Source organism: Osmerus eperlanus, chromosome 22 (genome assembly GCF_963692335.1).
Source record: "Osmerus eperlanus chromosome 22, fOsmEpe2.1, whole genome shotgun sequence".
Lineage (NCBI taxonomy): Eukaryota > Metazoa > Chordata > Actinopteri > Osmeriformes > Osmeridae > Osmerus > Osmerus eperlanus.
Window position 1 is genome coordinate 6,184,733 of NC_085039.1, and position 17,442 is coordinate 6,202,174.

At 38.9% G+C, this 17,442-nt stretch overlaps 2 protein-coding genes across 3 annotated transcripts; one reads left to right on the plus strand and one right to left on the minus strand.

The window, feature by feature from the left end:
- The first annotated feature begins 1,158 nt into the window (after positions 1-1,158).
- LOC134008996 (G protein-coupled receptor 137Ba-like) lies at positions 1,159-5,607 on the plus strand. Its single transcript, XM_062448618.1, has 7 exons — positions 1,159-1,769; positions 2,712-2,761; positions 2,984-3,206; positions 3,392-3,541; positions 3,681-3,809; positions 3,931-4,052; positions 4,250-5,607. Exons 1-7 carry the CDS (start codon positions 1,353-1,355, stop codon positions 4,362-4,364), a joined length of 1,206 nt encoding a protein of 401 aa, XP_062304602.1. The 5' UTR covers positions 1,159-1,352; the 3' UTR covers positions 4,365-5,607.
- A 93-nt stretch (positions 5,608-5,700) lies between these two features.
- ero1b (endoplasmic reticulum oxidoreductase 1 beta) lies at positions 5,701-17,402 on the minus strand. Of its 2 annotated transcripts, none has more exons than XM_062447992.1 (16): positions 16,914-17,402; positions 15,131-15,250; positions 13,758-13,841; positions 13,388-13,429; positions 11,857-11,939; positions 11,566-11,639; positions 11,040-11,160; positions 10,786-10,833; positions 10,458-10,477; positions 10,323-10,349; positions 9,555-9,647; positions 9,113-9,359; positions 8,894-8,963; positions 8,286-8,372; positions 7,934-8,067; positions 5,701-7,765 (listed from the first exon to the last, which is right to left on the minus strand). In XM_062447992.1, exons 1-16 carry the CDS (start codon positions 17,082-17,084, stop codon positions 7,705-7,707), a joined length of 1,482 nt encoding a protein of 493 aa, XP_062303976.1. In that variant the 5' UTR covers positions 17,085-17,402; the 3' UTR covers positions 5,701-7,704. The 2 variants fall into 2 exon arrangements, with proteins under 2 accessions (XP_062303976.1, XP_062303977.1); XM_062447993.1 differs by lacking the exon at positions 16,914-17,402 and adding an exon at positions 15,928-16,181.
- Positions 17,403-17,442: the final 40 nt, after the last annotated feature.

The following is a 17,442-nucleotide window of genomic DNA, read 5'->3' on the forward strand; positions in this document are numbered from 1 at the left end:
TGGGGCATTTAATAATACATTTGAGCATTGACACAGATACCATAGTAAAACATGTTTGAACTTTAACTCATTTCTAGATCTAGTACTTTTTTCAACTGTACCTATATTTCTAATATGTCATTGATAGGATAAAATATACTAGGTATTACCAGGCGGTGTTATCCATTCTCCTCTGCTTCTATAAAAGAAATATTTGAACATGGTACCTCTACTAATGTTTAGTCCACCAGGTGGCAATAAAGTCCATGTGAATGTAGGAGTATAGACTATTTCATGAGTTTCACACCCTAGATGCATCATGCAATCTCGGGCAAACACTGATAATTCATTCCATTTTATGTAAAACACCAGTAATAACCCAACATTTTACAGAATTATTTGTTTTATTTTTGTAGTTCATGTAAAGATGCTCTGAATCGCATTCTCCACCACATTTCAGCCCTTTTTCATTCACCTATTGTACAACCATGCACATACGAATAAATGCGTCTGACATAAAACACTATTATTTTCAATAAATGAGTTTAACATACTGTATATACATGTATATATACAGTGTACAGTATATATACATGTATATACATGTAATTGTATATTGATGTATATAATCCAAATCTATGACAATGTACTGCACATATTAATGAACTAATGTGCATGTACATCTAAGCTGAACTGACAAAAGCTAAAATACCTGTTCTTTAAGGTTAGCCTATATCCACACAAATGATGTTACACTGCTGTACAGATTATACTGTAATTACACTCAAAGGGTTTGGCACAGTGCTGTAACTCTCCTTATGTAATGTATAGAAATAAATTAAGGAATAACAGCAGAATGGAAAGCAGGGGAGGGTAGACTTCATGACAATCTGCTCTTTGCATGTGATGCCATCACTGACACAAGAGGATGGGAGCAGAGAAGAGGTCTCCCAGTATGTGTATTGAAGTACTGTCAATGTGCACCTTTCTCTTTCCCATTCTCTCTTTCTGGCTCGATCCATTTGTTCAACACCTCCCTCCTCCTCTCCCCTCCCCTCCATCCTCTTCGTAGGCATCACAGCCTCCTGCCAAGCCCTCAGCCAATAAGGGGGTCTGAATTGGTCAGGTGACCACAGCTTCCAACCATTCTCGAAGAGGCACCGGCAAAAAGAGGGGAGTGTCCCTTCCTCACTCTCCTTTCCTCCCAATCTCTTTCTCTCTGTCTCTCCTGTGTTTCTAAAGCAAGACTCGATGAAAGGAATGTATCAATTTTACATACACATTTGATCCTACACATAGACTTTACAATACAGCATTGCTTGAAAAAGAGAGCCTGGTGAATACCCTTTTGTCTCTCACTGGGGACCAGAGAGATGAATGGAGGAGCGATGGAAGGATCCCTGGTAGAGGAGCAACGTGAGCTGGGGACATCTGCAGCCGGTAACGGCTCCATGCTGCCACCGTCTCCGACCATCACGCCGGCCATCCCCCCGTACGTGAAGCTGGGCCTCACTGTGGCCTACACCATCTTCTACTCCCTTCTCTTCGCCTTTATCTATGCCCAACTCTGGCTGGTCCTGCGCTACCGCCACAAGCGATTCAGCTACCAGACAGCCTTCCTCTTCCTGTGTCTGCTGTGGGCAGCACTGCGCGCCGTCCTCTTCTCCTTTTACTTCCGCGATTGTGTAACCGCTAACGCGCTGGGGCCCTTTGCCTTCTGGCTGCTCTACTGCTTTCCTGTCTGTCTGCAGTTCTTCACACTTAGCCTCATGAACCTCTACTGTGCCCAGGTGAGGGGTTGTGGAATAGGGGTGTGTATGAGACAGAGAGAAAGGGAATGGGTTTTGTGTGTGAAAAGAGGGAGAGATAATATGTTTTGTGGTCATATTAAGGTATACATTTGGGAAAAAAGAATGTCCTTGAGGAGGGCCTCAAAGGACCAAATTTGCATTGATGTGGTTCTTCTTGGTCAATTGGGCTCCAAATTAAGCTATGGTGCTTTTAACTATTCAAAAATAGATGTTCTCCAGCCAACTGTGAATGTGGGAGGATTGTGTATAAGTGTGTGCATGCGTAGGCTGATGGAGGTGCGGTTTAGGGGAGGGATGAAAAAGGCAATGTTATGGAAATGCGGGGTGGCAAGGAGACATAGGAGGGGAAAGATTAAGCAGTTCCATTATTCAGTGGCGTAGCACAGATGCCTCATTGAGCAATAAGAAAACTATTTTTGACATTATAAATTGATAAAGTGGACTTCAGGTGACGACGACATAAAGATGAGATCCTTGCCTAGTAAAATATGGGCAGACCCTCCATCAAGCCGGAATTAATACTGTATCAGATTTAAGAACACACACAACACACTGAGTGTCCAGCTTTGAGTGGTCGCGTAGCAAGGGAATGCTACATCTACATGCAAAATTAGAGGCTTCTGTCCTACAGTCATTAAACACTCTTGTGTAACTCAAGTCAGCTTCCTTTGACTTTACAGTAGGTTCGTTTTGGGGATAGGTCAGCAAGTACTAATAAAAATCTAGAGTTTTATAGTATCAGATCTGTCGACAGATCTGTCATCGGAATCAATGTATTGACTCTTGGATATCAGATCCGAACTGTCGCATTTGTTGTTGTTTTGTATGGAAGCTCTGGGAAACGGTGGCATGCTCATCTTTCTTGAGAAAAACTGCTTTCTATGTACAAGGTGTACATTGTTCTTTCTTTGAACCCATCAGGTCTACTTCAAGGCCAAGTCCAAGTATACTCCTTCCCTTCTGAAGTACAGGTAAGATGACTCCAGAATATTATTTAACAGTCCTTAACTTCAAAGTCTGGATCACCACATATGTCCTATAAATCCAAGAAATCTGGACTTTGTGGATGCAGAATAATTTAAAATTAACATTTCATTGTGTTAACAATCTTTTTGCTGGAAAGCCCCTAAGTATAATTTCGCACGAGCCAACAACTCTTTTTGACTCACCTCTCTTCCTGTTTCTTCCCATAGGCTCCCACTCTACCTGGTCTTTCTGGGTGTCAGTCTCCTCTTCCTGGTGGTAAACTTGGCCTGTGCCCTATTGGTCAAAATAACTGCCACCGAGGTCAAGACCATTGTCCTGGTGCGAGTTACCATCAATGACACACTCTTTGTGCTTTGCGCCATCTCTCTGTCCGTTTGCCTCTACAAGGTGGCTAAGATGTCTCTTGCCAGTATTTATCTAGAGTCTAAGGTAAGAGCCCATATGCTTACTTTATTCCAAAAAGAAGAAACTGCATTCTATGTATAACAACAAGCTGATCGTTTCTAAGCAAGTCGTTTTTGTTGTAGCCTATTGGAAATGGATAAAAATGAATGCCAATTATACAACGTCCTGCAGCCTGGTAATTCCAAGATCTCTATTCTTTTGGGTTATAGGGGACGTCTGTGTGCCAGGTAACTTTGATTGGCGTGATGGTGGTTCTGTTGTATGCTTCTCGCGCTTGTTACAACCTAGTGGTGCTAGCTCTGACAGACATCGAAACCATCAACTCCTTTGACTACGATTGGTACAACGTTTCTGACCAGGTAACAGTGGCATAGATGTTTATAAATGGATAGACACATGTATTTAGAAAACAATCTTTACTCCATGCCAATTATCATTCATGCTGTAATTCTCAAGTACGTCTCAGAATGAATTATTCATTTACAAACCTCTGTCCAGGCGGACTTGCGATCTTCTTTGGGAGACGCGGGCTACATCGTGTTTGGGGTGATTCTATTCGTCTGGGAGTTGCTGCCCACCTCCCTAGTGGTATACTTCTTTAGGGTCCGCCGGCCACCACAGGACAGGGTGAGCGTTTGTGGGTTGCTTTCTGTTTCTTGAGAGGGTCTGAACTTTTTGCTGTTGTGTAATACCCTGTATGAAGCAGGGGACGGATCTACTTTCACTAATCATAAGGGATGTTTTTCAGAGCGGATCCGTGATCCCAAACCATGTGCTCTCATCAAGAGGCTATTTCTTTGACAACCCTCGGCGGTATGACAGTGACGATGACCTGGCTTGGAGCATCCCTCCTCAGAACAATACAGCCAAGTAAGTGACATGCCGAAACATTCTCTCAAGGCTACAGTAATGTTGGCCAATTGTTGATCAACATTTAATTATTAGCAGGTTAGGAATCTGGTGGGTGGTTGATTCCAAAAGTTATTTCGTTAAAATGTAAGGCTTCAATGGTCTATGCTCGTAACAAATGCTATACGTTTATTTTTTATCTTCTCCCTTTCCAACAGTCTATCCACAGACTGCTATGATTGGGGGAGCCGAAACAGCAGCTTTACGGTACACACCAGCACTGACGAGCAACGACTGACAGCGACAACGGGGGAACTATACTCATATCCATAGCAGAGTCTGCACCTCAATGTAGGCCTACATCACCGCATAACACACTTTGGCGCTTTTCATCATAAGAGTAGGTCAATGTGTCCATTAGCACAATGTGATAAGTGTGGCTAATTTAGAAATAGAAACTTGCAAACATTCGAAGAACATAGACCATTTATGTTTATTGCAGATATTGTGATAAATGAATGTCTCACAATATTTCAAAGAAACTTTGTACTGTGATGTTGGCACAGATTAGTTAAACTTCATATTTCAAATCTGAGTTGTATTGAGGTCCTGTTACTGGACAGTGGTCACTGAACCGTACATTTTTACTATTGAGAAATTAGATTAAAAAGCTGAATTTTGAAAATGTTAAGCCATTTCTAAGGTTTTGTGAATCATTTTTGCTTTAGTGTTTCAGGGGGGCAGAATTATCCCTATTGGCAACTTTCATAGAGAGAGCCAACATGGTTGACTCGCAATAGATTTGTACAGTGCCTGTCAAGATTTTGGAAACACCTAGCCATTTATAATTTTTGAGACACACGCACCACCTGTTTTTCATTGTTTTTAATGCATGAATTCAATAACTCAATCAATCACGGTCTGTAGGGCATAATGAGTTAGCATGTTCTCCAAATATTGCCTAAGGTGGCAGTTTGATGCAAATTAAGCTTTATGTACCACTATTTTGGTCAAAGTAAATCTTCATACCTTTAAATGACCTAGTTTGTTGCATATGCATGTGTCTCTAAAAAACGGTAAGACTGTTTCCAAACTTTTGACAAACGAAGACCCTGTTGTGTAAGACACTGAATGAAATGTCTTTTGATAAAGTTGATAACTTTGTTTTCTGCTGCTTTTGCTCTGTGAGAAACGGCAGTTGTACCTATTACGATGTGAGATACTGATGTGTGCAGTATGTCAGCCAGTACAATTTTAAACCGCACTATTGCTTGTTAGTTCAAACATGTCGTTCATATTTAGAGGATACACATGTCATTTCTTGTAATCACAGAAGTATTGTACAGATGAAATCACCATCTGGAGCTTTCACATGAAAACAGTCTGACTGAACGTATATTATGATGATATGGAAAGATGAGATTATATATTTCTAAGGAAGGTGTGTTTTGTATGTCATTTGTAATGCAGTTTCACTTAAATGCTATATATCTTGTGTCTGTTTGTGGATGTGTTGTGGAATGCATATTGACACATTAACATGACAAAAAAACTATTGAGTATTCGATTAAATAAACATGAGTTTAAGCTACTAACCTAAATGTATGACCCTTTGAAAATTATACTATTGAACATCCCCCTCTCCCCAGCCTAATGACACACACACAAGTTGGAATGACAACCAGAAATATTTAATCCTCTTCAAATAAATATACTCAACAAGTACAGTATACACATCAATATATATAGGTGCAACTATATATAATCATACATTTGAAAAACAAAGTTCTGTATTTATTTCCTTTACAAATTGTTATGCGTCTTACAAAGGCAGAGAGGAGAAAGCTGGGAATCAATAGTGACAAAATAGTTTGATGTACATTTTGTCCTATTGAGAAGGCTTTTTTTTTCATTCTAAAATTACTTTTGGAAACTTTTTTAAGGCAGACAAGTGGATTGCACAGGACGATCTGGTGTTGTAGACAGCATGCAAGGCTTGGAACACAAATACACACACAAACAAACCGTACACTAACTCTCGCACACACAAAAAATCTACCAAGCCGCCAAGATATTATGTCCATGAGATACCTTTCATTTCAAACAAAAGATAACACATCCCATGCTGTTCACATTCATGGTGAGAGTAGCATTAGATTAGCTGTGCTTCATTGAGTAACTCAGTCTTGCTTACTAAAAGTTTTTTGTTTTTAAACATGGTTGGAAAAATCATGTTTACATTATGTGGTGGTAATGAAAAAATATTATGATTAAGTCTTCCTTTCCAAATCCTCAGAACATAAACACTTTATGGGGTCAAAAGGTTTGGAAAATCAGCTGTAACACACAAAAAAAAAAACACAAAAAAGGCAACATAAAATCTTTGGTCCAATTCTAAATCCATTTCAAAGAAAGAACAACAAAATAACCGCTCTCACACTGGTATCTGGAATAAGTATCTCATTTTTCATATCAAGTAATAACCATAATAATGTCAAATTGCTGACACTTGTAGGATAGCTATGACAATTACCAATATTAAAGTCAAATTCCAAAAATATTTAAATCTGAATATTAATTGTAGAAACTTAAAAAAGCTTGTTTTCAGTTGTGAATACAGAAAATACCATCCTTGAACTTCTCCTTCAACAAGATGGCAGCTGAACACCATTGGTCAAAGAGTTTGACTTCAGACTTAATATTCAACAAATACTTGAACATCTATATTAAGCAACATTTTAGTTGCAACAGAATTCCTTCCAGATATCTTAGAAGGGGGATTTATTCATTTTTATCTCAGGATTCAAGAAAAACAATTAAACTGAAGTCACCAAAAACATGTATATGTAAACATATACATAAATATGTAAAATGAGTGATTAGGCATGATGACCAACATTACATTTATAAGGATATACCGCACAGTTTTTCATATAATAATGATCTAATTTATGCATGTTGTGCAGTAAGACTATGTTGGGACACCACTGAACATCAAAAATGTGCGTACACAGACATTCCCTCAAAGACGCATGCGTTCGGATACAGAAGAAATTACTCCTACAATAGCGAAAAGCTGCTACAAGTGTCAAGATAACGGTTGTAAAAGTTTGGGGAATTAAAAAACAATTCTTATATAGCTGCAACTGTGTTTTCCACACGCTCAATCACACATCAACACACATGACAATCACGCGTATGCACCCCAATGTTCTAGCTAGATTACAACTAGTATGCCTGAGATGGTGAATGGGGGGGGGGGGGAGAAAATAAAAAAAGAATGGAAGGACAGACTCACGGGCATTAAGCATTTATGCAACACAAATGCAGGGAAAAGGAGGTAGCTAAAAGGGGCAGGCAAATAGCCAGAGTACAGCATGGATTGCAGACAGAAAACAAATGTGCAATGAAATACTTGCAAACTAGGAACTCTTCAGAGCTCTTAAGCGAGTGCTGGGCTAGTAATGCTCACAATTTGAATGCAAACATCAGTAAAGGAGGTCTTTCAGACCTAAATCTTGAGGAATATCACACACAGGGATGGGAGATGTTGAAATGGGTGGGAGGGGGGTCAGTGTTGACTCTGAAGTCCCTGAAAGTGGCCTCATCCTGGGTAGGATAAGACTATTGCAGTTTCCTCTTCGATTGCTCCACCAGGTGGCCACATTGTCTGTTACCTCTTGCCATTAAGTAGGCTTCGGAAGTTATGGAGCTGGTGTATGCTTGTGGATAGTCTAAAAGAAGGTAAGGCGAGAAAGATCAACAGCCTTGTTAACACCTCTTGACCCTGTATCACTGGGATTCAATTGCTTTGCACTGAGAATCAATTGTTTTGCTTTTATATTTAAGGTTCTGAAAAACATTTTAAAAGGACCTTTCCTAAAGAGAGGGGTAACACCAACCTTCCGAAGGCATTCAGTAAGGCGACGATCTCCTGCCGCGTCAGCTGGAAACCCTTGGAAGGGCTGTGTTCCGGAAGGTTCTTGATTTCCTTTTCAGAGAAGAGGATCTTCAGGGCTGTACCAAGTCCTTCGATCTGTAACGTGAGTGGAGAGTTAAACAGGCCAGCGTTTGCCAGGACACCATCAAAATAGGATTTTCTTTCTGAGCAGCCTCGATTGAAATGATCTATGTATCACAAGAGTAGACTCATTTTACAAATAGATAAGCGTAACTCAAGAACTGACAAATGTGTCAATCATACATTTATAAATTAAGCTCTTTCTATTAAAAACACTGCATAAAACAACCTACCTGTAACTTTCCCCAGAGACGACACTTACTGCAGCCTACACAGTCCATGATCCGGGAGATGTTTTTGAAATGGAGACGGAATTCCTCCTGGCAAACAATAAGGATGCAAAGACAAAGGGTAAAATCAGGTGTCCACAACTGTAAAAATGTATATCAATACCTAATTTAAAAAATAAGAGAAGTGGACTATTTTAAAGCCACAAAGAAAGACGTGCAAAAAATGTATGCACAATTATACCCACTGTTTCACATTCCAAAACGTGAGAAGATAATTTGTGACAAAATGTGTAACTAGTGCATAAGAATCATTAACTGGTATATAACATAGCTGACCAGAAACGTGCTTGTCTGGTTGACCAATCATGCATTGAGGCAGCACTAAAGCTGCGGCTCTCTTCTAACCGCAAAAACACTCCACCTTTCAAAGTCTTGAAAAAAAAATTATTGTCCTTTTTTAAGATATATTTTTTTCCTTTTGATGGCTTTATTAGATAAATATAGTTACAAAAAGCGAGGAAATGTATGGGAGAGGAAGACATGTAAAAAATGCTCCAAGCCCGTATCCATATTTAGTATTAAAGCTTAAACTAACTATGAGGTGGAATCACCTTCAAAATCTTTGCTTCAATTTTGTGGCCCGCAAACATTGACTTCTCATCAAAGTGCATTGGGAAGGCTCTGAAGAAAATTAGAAAAACAATTGGTGGTCAGTGGGAGGTTAGTAACAAATTGTTAACATGTGTAATTGATGTAACTATAAACATGGGTGGTTATACTGTATTTTTATGTTACATGTTTGCTACATTCCATCCTCATTCTCTACATACTGGGTCTCGTTGAACAACTGCAGCAAAAGCTCCTTGGTGCCAGTGTCCTCTTGGGTGTTTCCTGTGTACAGGTTAATGAAGGCACGGTCGAAATACGGCGCCAACTTGGAGAGTGCTCGCAGCTCAATTAGATATAGGAAATAAAGGTTTTTAAGGCGCCGTGTGCCTTCGCCCTTGGTCTCAGCCGGGTCGAAGCGCTGACGGAACTCCTGCACGTTGGGGCCCCAGAGTGACTTGCCCCAGGCCTCTGAAGTAAAAGTAAAGGCTTAATGAATGGTTTCATGGTGTTAGAAATTGCAAATATTAACATACTGCAGGGAAAATATTGTGCATCGTCAACACCAATCCAACATTGGAGCAATCATCCTCATATGTCATATTAAAAATTTTCACATTCACATTTATTAAATAGCAAGGAAGTTGGGGGGGGGGGGTGTCCTACCATCCAACAGGTATTCTGCACACAAGTGAATATTGATGCTACTATGGAGACCGGAGATGAGCCTGTAAAACACCCTCTTTTCCAGACACAACCCTATTAAGGAGAGAACAACACATTTTCACATTTCTCTTCAAAAAGGAGCTGAAAGTCCTTTCACTGTATCTTTTTTGTTGGGTATATTGGGCATAGCCCTGTTAAGCCAGGGGTGACAAGAATGTAGTTGTTCCACAGCATCCTCACCCATTACCAAAAGGTTTGGGAGTTTCGGTTTACCACCTGCTGTATATGACTGTCATGATGTTTGAGGGCCTCGAGTCTCACTAAGTCTCAATAATGTAATCTTTGCATCACGGGACATGCATGACAAAGACTTATTTCATAAAGTCTACAGTGAAGGGAATAGAACTCTGTGTGGCTTCTTTGTAACCAAACCCAAGAGGTTTCAACAGCCTCTGTCTGCCTAGACAAAACACTTCAAAGCAAGCATAGAAATACATAAGAGGGTGCGCTTTTTAGGGTTGCTTTGACATGACTGAGATGTTGAAATAACGGAGAAGAGAGGAAGCTTGAAAGATATTCCAGGGAGAGTTTGATGACTTGAAATAGACACATGCAAAACAACTACGATAAAATGACTGTGTCAAGCTGTTTGAATTTCCCTCTCAAATTTGATTAGAAAATTCAAAATAATAATTTTCATTGTCTCACCATAACAAATGACAAATCTTACAATAAAAATTAGGGTTTAAATAATTTAAAAAAAATTACCTTCAAGCCAGTCGTAGAAGCCCTCTCCTGAATGCATGCAAAACATAAAGATTTACGTTTTTATTATCATAGGAGTCTTGCTATTAATATCCCAATAAAAAATAGATACATTAAAATACATAAACTAGCACTTACCATCATCATCTCCTAGGGGTCCAAAGGATGACAAGGAGAACAACAGCATGTTACAATCATACTATTAATAGTATACAATAAACTGACTGCAAACATAATAACTCGTTTGTGGGAAAAACATTCAAAATCATTGTATTGATCGTCTTTGCTGGCTTCTAGAAATTCTTAGGCCACTACGTTTTTATTTATAAATAAATATAGAAAATAGACTATACAAAATAAGATTTTCCCAAAACGTTATACAACAGCATAATTTATGAAAAATCGATGAAAAGGCCGACAAGAGAGTTCAGACACGGTAAGCTAAAAAGTAAAAAAACATCACTAACCTCTGCTCGGAGCCAGTGGGTTAAGTGGTCGATACACTGATCTTGGCCTGCAAACAACAAATACTTTCATGTCACCAAACACAATGCACACACACAGTTTTTGTCATCATCATGTGATATTTTAGGGTTAGTGGCAATACTTTATTAGATACGCAATTTATTTATATTAGTACAAGAGTACTAATAGTACAAGATAGCGAAAGCTCAAAAGTAGATAAAAGTATTTGATAAAGTGTGGGTATGTGTCTCTCACTTGAAGCAGTTCTCCTCATAGATGCTGTTCCACACTCTCCATGCAGACGGTCCCTTATAGCCAGTGTAGCGCTCAGGGTTGAGGAGAAGGTCTACATACTCGGCATCTGGGGACGTCTCATCTGAAAGAGAAAGGAGGAGATAATGAATGAGTGAAACAGATGGACTGGTGGGATTTGGTGGTGTCTAAAGCTACTTAATACCATTTCAAAATTATTGGGTTGACATACTTAAAAATCAATTATTTTTACCTTTGCTAATTTACTGCAAATTAGAAATATAAATAATTTTTGTATTCACACCAATGATTACATCTACAAAATACATCTACAAAATACAATGTTTTGAAAAAAACGTTACTCGTTTTTTTAAACGAGTAACGTTTCCTACAGTTTAAAAGGTTGAATAGTTTGAAAGGCTGTGAATACTTCTGCAAGGCAATGTAAAATAGTTTGAAGCCAGTGTATACTTTATAAAGCCTGACGTGTGAAAAAATAGAACTTTGAAGTTAGAATTTATGTTCTCACCGTCTAGCAGGCAAAAGTGGTCCTGAGCATCATCATGACGAGCCCAGTCTTCAAAGGCCTCTTTACTCTGGTTGCTGGCAAGAGAAACGGTAAAACAGTTTGGCCAAAAAAAAAGACTGCTCATTTCTAACTAACAAGCAAAGAACTGACAAATAATGTACACCATCATGAAATGTCAAATGATATGATACATCAGACATTTTTCATTAAGTTATAGGCACCACTTTGGGAATAAAAGTTAAATAATAACAATACATTTAAACCTGAAAGAAAAGTACAGTATGCCATTACCTCAGTGTGCTGTTAATAGCTCCAAGTTCATGGGCTTGTTCACAGTCCACAATGTTTGTTATTGTGTTGGGTGCCTGGGAGTACTATGCAGCAGGAAAAAGAGCATTGTTAAGAAAAACGGACTCAAAAGGTCTAAACTGCATTAATCTGCCTTAAGGGGCACTCTTCCTCTCTAACTTGGCCAAAACAGTCATTTTCAGACTTTTCCCCAACTCACCCTGGACATTTTACACGAGAAGTCCAAAAAATCTATAGCAAAAGACCAGAGACAGAAAATGATGTTGTCCAGGTCTCAGTATCAGGACAGAATGCTTAACATCAAACAGCAAGCCAGTCATGAACACATACCCAGGAAGGCTAAACAAACTAGTAAAGCTAACTGGCTTCTAGCCACATAGCTAATTAGAGGTGAATAACCACTGTGTGTGGCTAATGTACCTCTCCTGGCCTTACAGGCACCTGCTGTGCTTTTCCCCTCTCACTGCCACGTTGACTTGCATCCCCCGCACTGCCCCCTCCCTGCCCTGAGCTGTGGAAGAACTCTGACAGAACGCTAATCTAATCTTCCTCAAATGTTTCAACTGGCAAATCATGAGGCCAATACCAAACTGTTACATGACAAATCCTAACAAAATAACATGGGAACAGGGAACATAATAATAATCTCTTTTGGGGATAGGTGTAGCTCTGTGGTATAACTATTTACTGCAAATAAAGAGGTTGCAAGTTCAAATCCCCCCGATGTACACTGCTTTGGCTATAAACATCTGCTAAATTAACACATTTTTTATTTTTTATATTTTATCTCTTATTACAATGGGATATTTACACTACAACACTGCTTCTGAACACCTGTGATATCCTTTATTCATAATAGGCTACAATGTTTGTGCCCAAAACAAAGCAGCTGAGTGCAAAAGCCTTGAGCCCACTGAATAGACAAATAGTTCAAACTTTAAAAGGATAATTAAGCATAGACACTAAGCTGTTGAAACTCCGCTTGACTCAGTTATTTGCAAGATATTTACTCCGACATTTTACAAAAAAAACGCACTAAAATGACTGGATTGACCTTCAATTCTAGTCGGTCCACATGTCCAAATGGCTCATTACTAGACAAACAATAGGAACTAAGCCAAGTTTTTCCTAACAAACAGCGAAGAGGGCACTAAGTGCTGAATCAGCTGCCAAGATGCAAAAGACTGGTACAAATGCTGCAGAAGCACGCAGGCCCTAAACTCCATTTCAGTATGTGACTACGCAAATAAACCAATATGGTTGTCTATATGCATCTGGATGTAAGGTATACAGCTTACACGACACAAAAGAGGGCTCGGTTAATGGAACATATCCCATCAATCCTCGGTATCAATTTACGGAGCAAACATCCATTGTTATGTTATACACAGCTTTATAGTGTTTTGAAGAGACAAGTTTGTATAAAAATATACTCCACCCTCTTGTCTGAGCATACACCTAGCATGTTTACACTCATTACATTTTAATGGATCTGCTGGGAATGGAGGCTTACCTTATTGTAGTTACCAGACTTAATTCCCACTGGGATCATGCTCTAAAAAGAGACACCACCAGAAAACAATAGGGCAGGTGAACATCTCATCACATTTACCTTGATAAAGATGGCAAACATACTCAATACCATTCCAAACTTCCCAAGCAGTAGCTTTTACTTATGTACCAGAGCCTGAAATAAATGGATGGGCATCATCCTGTATAACAATAGCCACAGATTAGTTTAGCCCATGTTGCTCATAGCTGTACAAGTACAACACCTACAAATCAGGAGACAGTAATGGGTGATTTGGAATGGGCTATTGCTTAATGCAAGTCACTATAATGAAAGTTTGGCTAAAACAATTGCATTCTGCATGAACTCTGACCTCCGGGCAGGGCTCAACGTGGCAGTCCTTGATGGAGCAGTGTCCATCGTCCGGCCAGAAGGGACAGGGTCGCTTGAGGTTGACCTTCAGAGATACCAAAAGGAAGCAAGGTGATCCAGCTGATAAGTGTCACCTGGCCATCCTGTAAGTAGCTAATGATATACCTATCATCTTGCTCAGGCTGACAACAAGGCTTTTCTGGATGCTGTATCAGAAATGACTTGTCTCGGTCAATTAGACAATAAAACAAGTTAGATGTGTATAGAGCCAAAACGTTTTTGGTGACATGTGTTAATTTGATTTCATGGACAGGTCAACCATGCATGACAACAAAGAGCTTATAAAACTCTCTTTCAGGAAATAAGACCGTCTCTGCTGTCTACATCACTATATCCGTTTATTGAGTTGTCATCCAGGAGGGCCACATCTTACTGACAAGTCAATGATGCAGTACAGATCAGCACTGCAGGATCCAGATGCTCCTATTAACAAAATGAATAGTGTCCCAATGTGTATATTCTTCCTGTTTTGGGTTATTGATAAACTGTTGATGGAAGCGGATAGCTTCACATCAGGTATTTTTGATTTTGTGTCCAAGTGCATTCAGTGGATAGTCAAGCAGAATGAGATTTTCATTTTTGGAACCATCCTTGATGATGCAACGCATAGTCTTGGCAGAATTGCCACGTCACCTTGCTAGTTATCACAGGACCTTCAGTTTCCTACAGTTACATAATCTGCATCTTTATTTTTGGTAGGCTAAAATCTCATCGACTATAGGGTGTATTAAGCATGCATACATCGTGACAAAACCAACACTTGATTTTCAAAGATTTAATTAATGGGCAAATCCAATTTGGGCATAGCCCTAGGGGGCTAACGTTCAGTGGTATAATATGGATGAAAGCTTCTGCTAAATTAACAAATTATTAATTATAGTCTTTTATCGGTTACACATTTTCCAAAATGGAAAACATGGTGTACACAGGAGCTTTGCTTAGCCGATTTGTTTGAGATTAGACTGTATCAGAATAAAGGGGTGTCTATCATAAATAAGATGCATTTTGACAAGGTGACATTTTTATAAAAGTTTAGCCTGTTTACTGTAAAAATTGTCAAGAATATAATTTGGTTAGTTAAAGGCATTATAAGTGAAGTTGGACAATTTGGTGTACAAAGGGCATTGTTTTTGCTTATTTGCTTGAGATTAGCATGCCTCAGATTATGGGTGTGATTATGGGTGTCTCTATTGTAAAGCATTTAATACAACAATTTATTTGGTTAGTTCAACACATAAGATGTAAAGTTGTTTGTTGTACAACACTAGTCTGTTGAACTCTGACACTTCTTAAGCACTGTTACAGCCCACTTACCCTGTAATATCTGAAGTAGTCTCTCTCATTCAACTTCTTAATGCGCGGGTAAATCTTGAAGTTGTTGAAAACGTCAATGCTTTCAATGTCACAGAAGCAGTCGTCCAAGACACCAGTTAGCTAAGGAAACAAAAATGATAGTTCCTTTTGGTATAAAAAAAATAGGGGCATTTGGAAAAACAAGTTGAAGTCACTTCTTGGAATTCATTTAAAATAACAAAATAGGTATGGTTAGAGCTAGAGCGAGTGGCATCTCAAAATTCCAGACTCAATCTACTTTTAGCACGTAAGTTGCCAGACTCGTTTTCAACATGTACAAAAAGCACAAGACGCAAAACAAATTGAAGTTACGCCACATCCTGAAAAAACTGATTTATACAACAGATACCTGTTTTGTAACTTGGCTGACAAGTCTGCCCACTGAAATCTGTCACACTTTTCATTTTCATTATCCAATAGTGGACAGCAGGGTTTATCCTCACATGCATTAACGAAGAGACAGCTGCTATGTGAAATGAAAACTGTATTGAGCTAGTTAGACACCTGAGCCCTCACTCAGTATTAAGGTCTCTACCTAACCAATGAAACTTGTCACTAAATGAAAAAAGTGAGATGAGTGGCCAATTAGACTGGTTTCATGGCCAAAACTTGTGTATGTGGCACCAGAGGCATGTTCCTTTGGAACATATGCAACAGCTTGCCTTAAAATTATGCAAGGCGTTCTCTAAGAACTTAATAGACTGTAAATGCTTTTGTTAACAAACTGTTATTTACAATATATAGTCACCGTGTCTGACCTCAGAATACAATAGTCCACTTATCATGAAGAAAAGTTGTGAAGCCGTCCATATGAAACCAATTCCTCTGAGCATTCCGGTATTTAATGGTTTTGCAGCTAAAGTCCTCAAAGGGAGCCACTCACTTTTTCTAAAATGCTATTTTAAGCTTATGCAAAAAAACACTTTAACTAATAACATGCTGGTATGATAGCGTTGATAAGGCAATTTAAAATAAGTAGTCTGAGAGAGCTGATGTAGAGGTTGTGAGAGCTGTCATTTCAGACCACTGACTCCTCGTGGGTATATCCCGCTTGGACCCCGCCTCCAAACAAAGCAATGTGTCAACAGCTGTCAAATTACAGCTGTCAAATTAGCCCCCGCCTCTTACAATTGTAGTCTTCACTTCACTCGAGTAAACGTGATTTTGCGGTACTTACACTGCACGGGACTACAAATCCCATACTGTATTTTTTACGAACCCGAAGTTTAACCAATCAGGGTACACCACGATATTTTCCTGTATCGTTCCTGGTTCATGTATGCAAATGTGATTTTTCCATTCTACATATGTAAAGAAAAGTAGTATAATTAAACCCCTTTTCTGATTGGTTTTGCCTTAATCGGTAGCAAATAAACGTGACGTTTGTCTTGAGTTTAATATTCATGGGGCAATAGAGCTCAGACACTTCTTGTGGTTTACGTACGTAGCCTACAATAAATGTATATTGTTGAATGAATATTATTCAGCACAATCTTACTATGAAATGTAAAGTATTGGAGACAGCGTAGACAAATTGTAGAGTTCAAATGAGAGGACAAATATTTATTTCTGAAGGTGTGACGTCAAATTAAGGTGACAGTAGTAAATGCTAGAGGAGCTGTATCATAGGCATACGGTAAATGTTTATAAACTGGATGCCTTACAAAGACATCACACCATCTGAAAATAAAAGATTATTGAAATGACAATGAACATTGCCATTTTAAATTTGTGTTATACTTACTTGGCAAAAGCAACTCTGGTCTTGATTGTCAGGTGTACTTTTTCTAGAATATTCATTCTGTGACGTTTTGGTTTTGGCACTGTTGTGAAACCAACCCAGAACAAAGTCCCCGAAGAACAACCATACAAAAACTAAAAGTCCAGCAGTCTGTATAGTTACCTTTATCATCATTATTCAGTGGTTGCAATAAGTACGAGGAAGGAACTCTGCGGAAATATATCTAGATAGCTGGCTAGCTAATCAGCTAGTGCTAGCTGATGCGCACTAATGCGAACACAGCTAAAAAAATATTGTAGTCACAATCAGTACGGTTATTATATTGACATCCTCGATGATATCCTATAATCTCAGTATTCCGTACTTACAAAGAGTTGTTGGAATGTATGAAATCTAGTTAAAGTGGATACAAAATTACATTCCCAGATGTAGGACCAAGTTTTGACATCTAAAAACACGACTTGATGAAGCGAGTCGATACGGAAAGCCAAAAGGTTGAAAATACAATCGGTCAGCCTTAAATAATATTCTT

Bases quoted from the DNA above. Each gene is read 5' to 3' on its own strand.
- LOC134008996 (XM_062448618.1), top strand. From the start codon at position 1,353: ATGAATGGAGGAGCGATGGAAGGATCCCTGGTAGAGGAGCAACGTGAG. The intron at 2,762-2,983 runs GTAAGATGACTC...TTCTTCCCATAG, and splicing joins CCTTCCCTTCTGAAGTACAG to GCTCCCACTCTACCTGGTCT. The intron at 4,053-4,249 runs GTAAGTGACATG...CCTTTCCAACAG, and splicing joins CCTCAGAACAATACAGCCAA to TCTATCCACAGACTGCTATG.
- ero1b (XM_062447992.1), bottom strand. From the start codon at position 17,084: ATGATGATAAAGGTAACTATACAGACTGCTGGACTTTTAGTTTTTGTA. The intron at 15,251-16,913 runs GTAAGTATAACA...TTGTTTCCTTAG, and splicing joins ACCAGAGTTGCTTTTGCCAA to CTAACTGGTGTCTTGGACGA. The intron at 8,373-8,893 runs GTGATTCCACCT...ATTGTTTGCCAG, and splicing joins TTGAAGCAAAGATTTTGAAG to GAGGAATTCCGTCTCCATTT.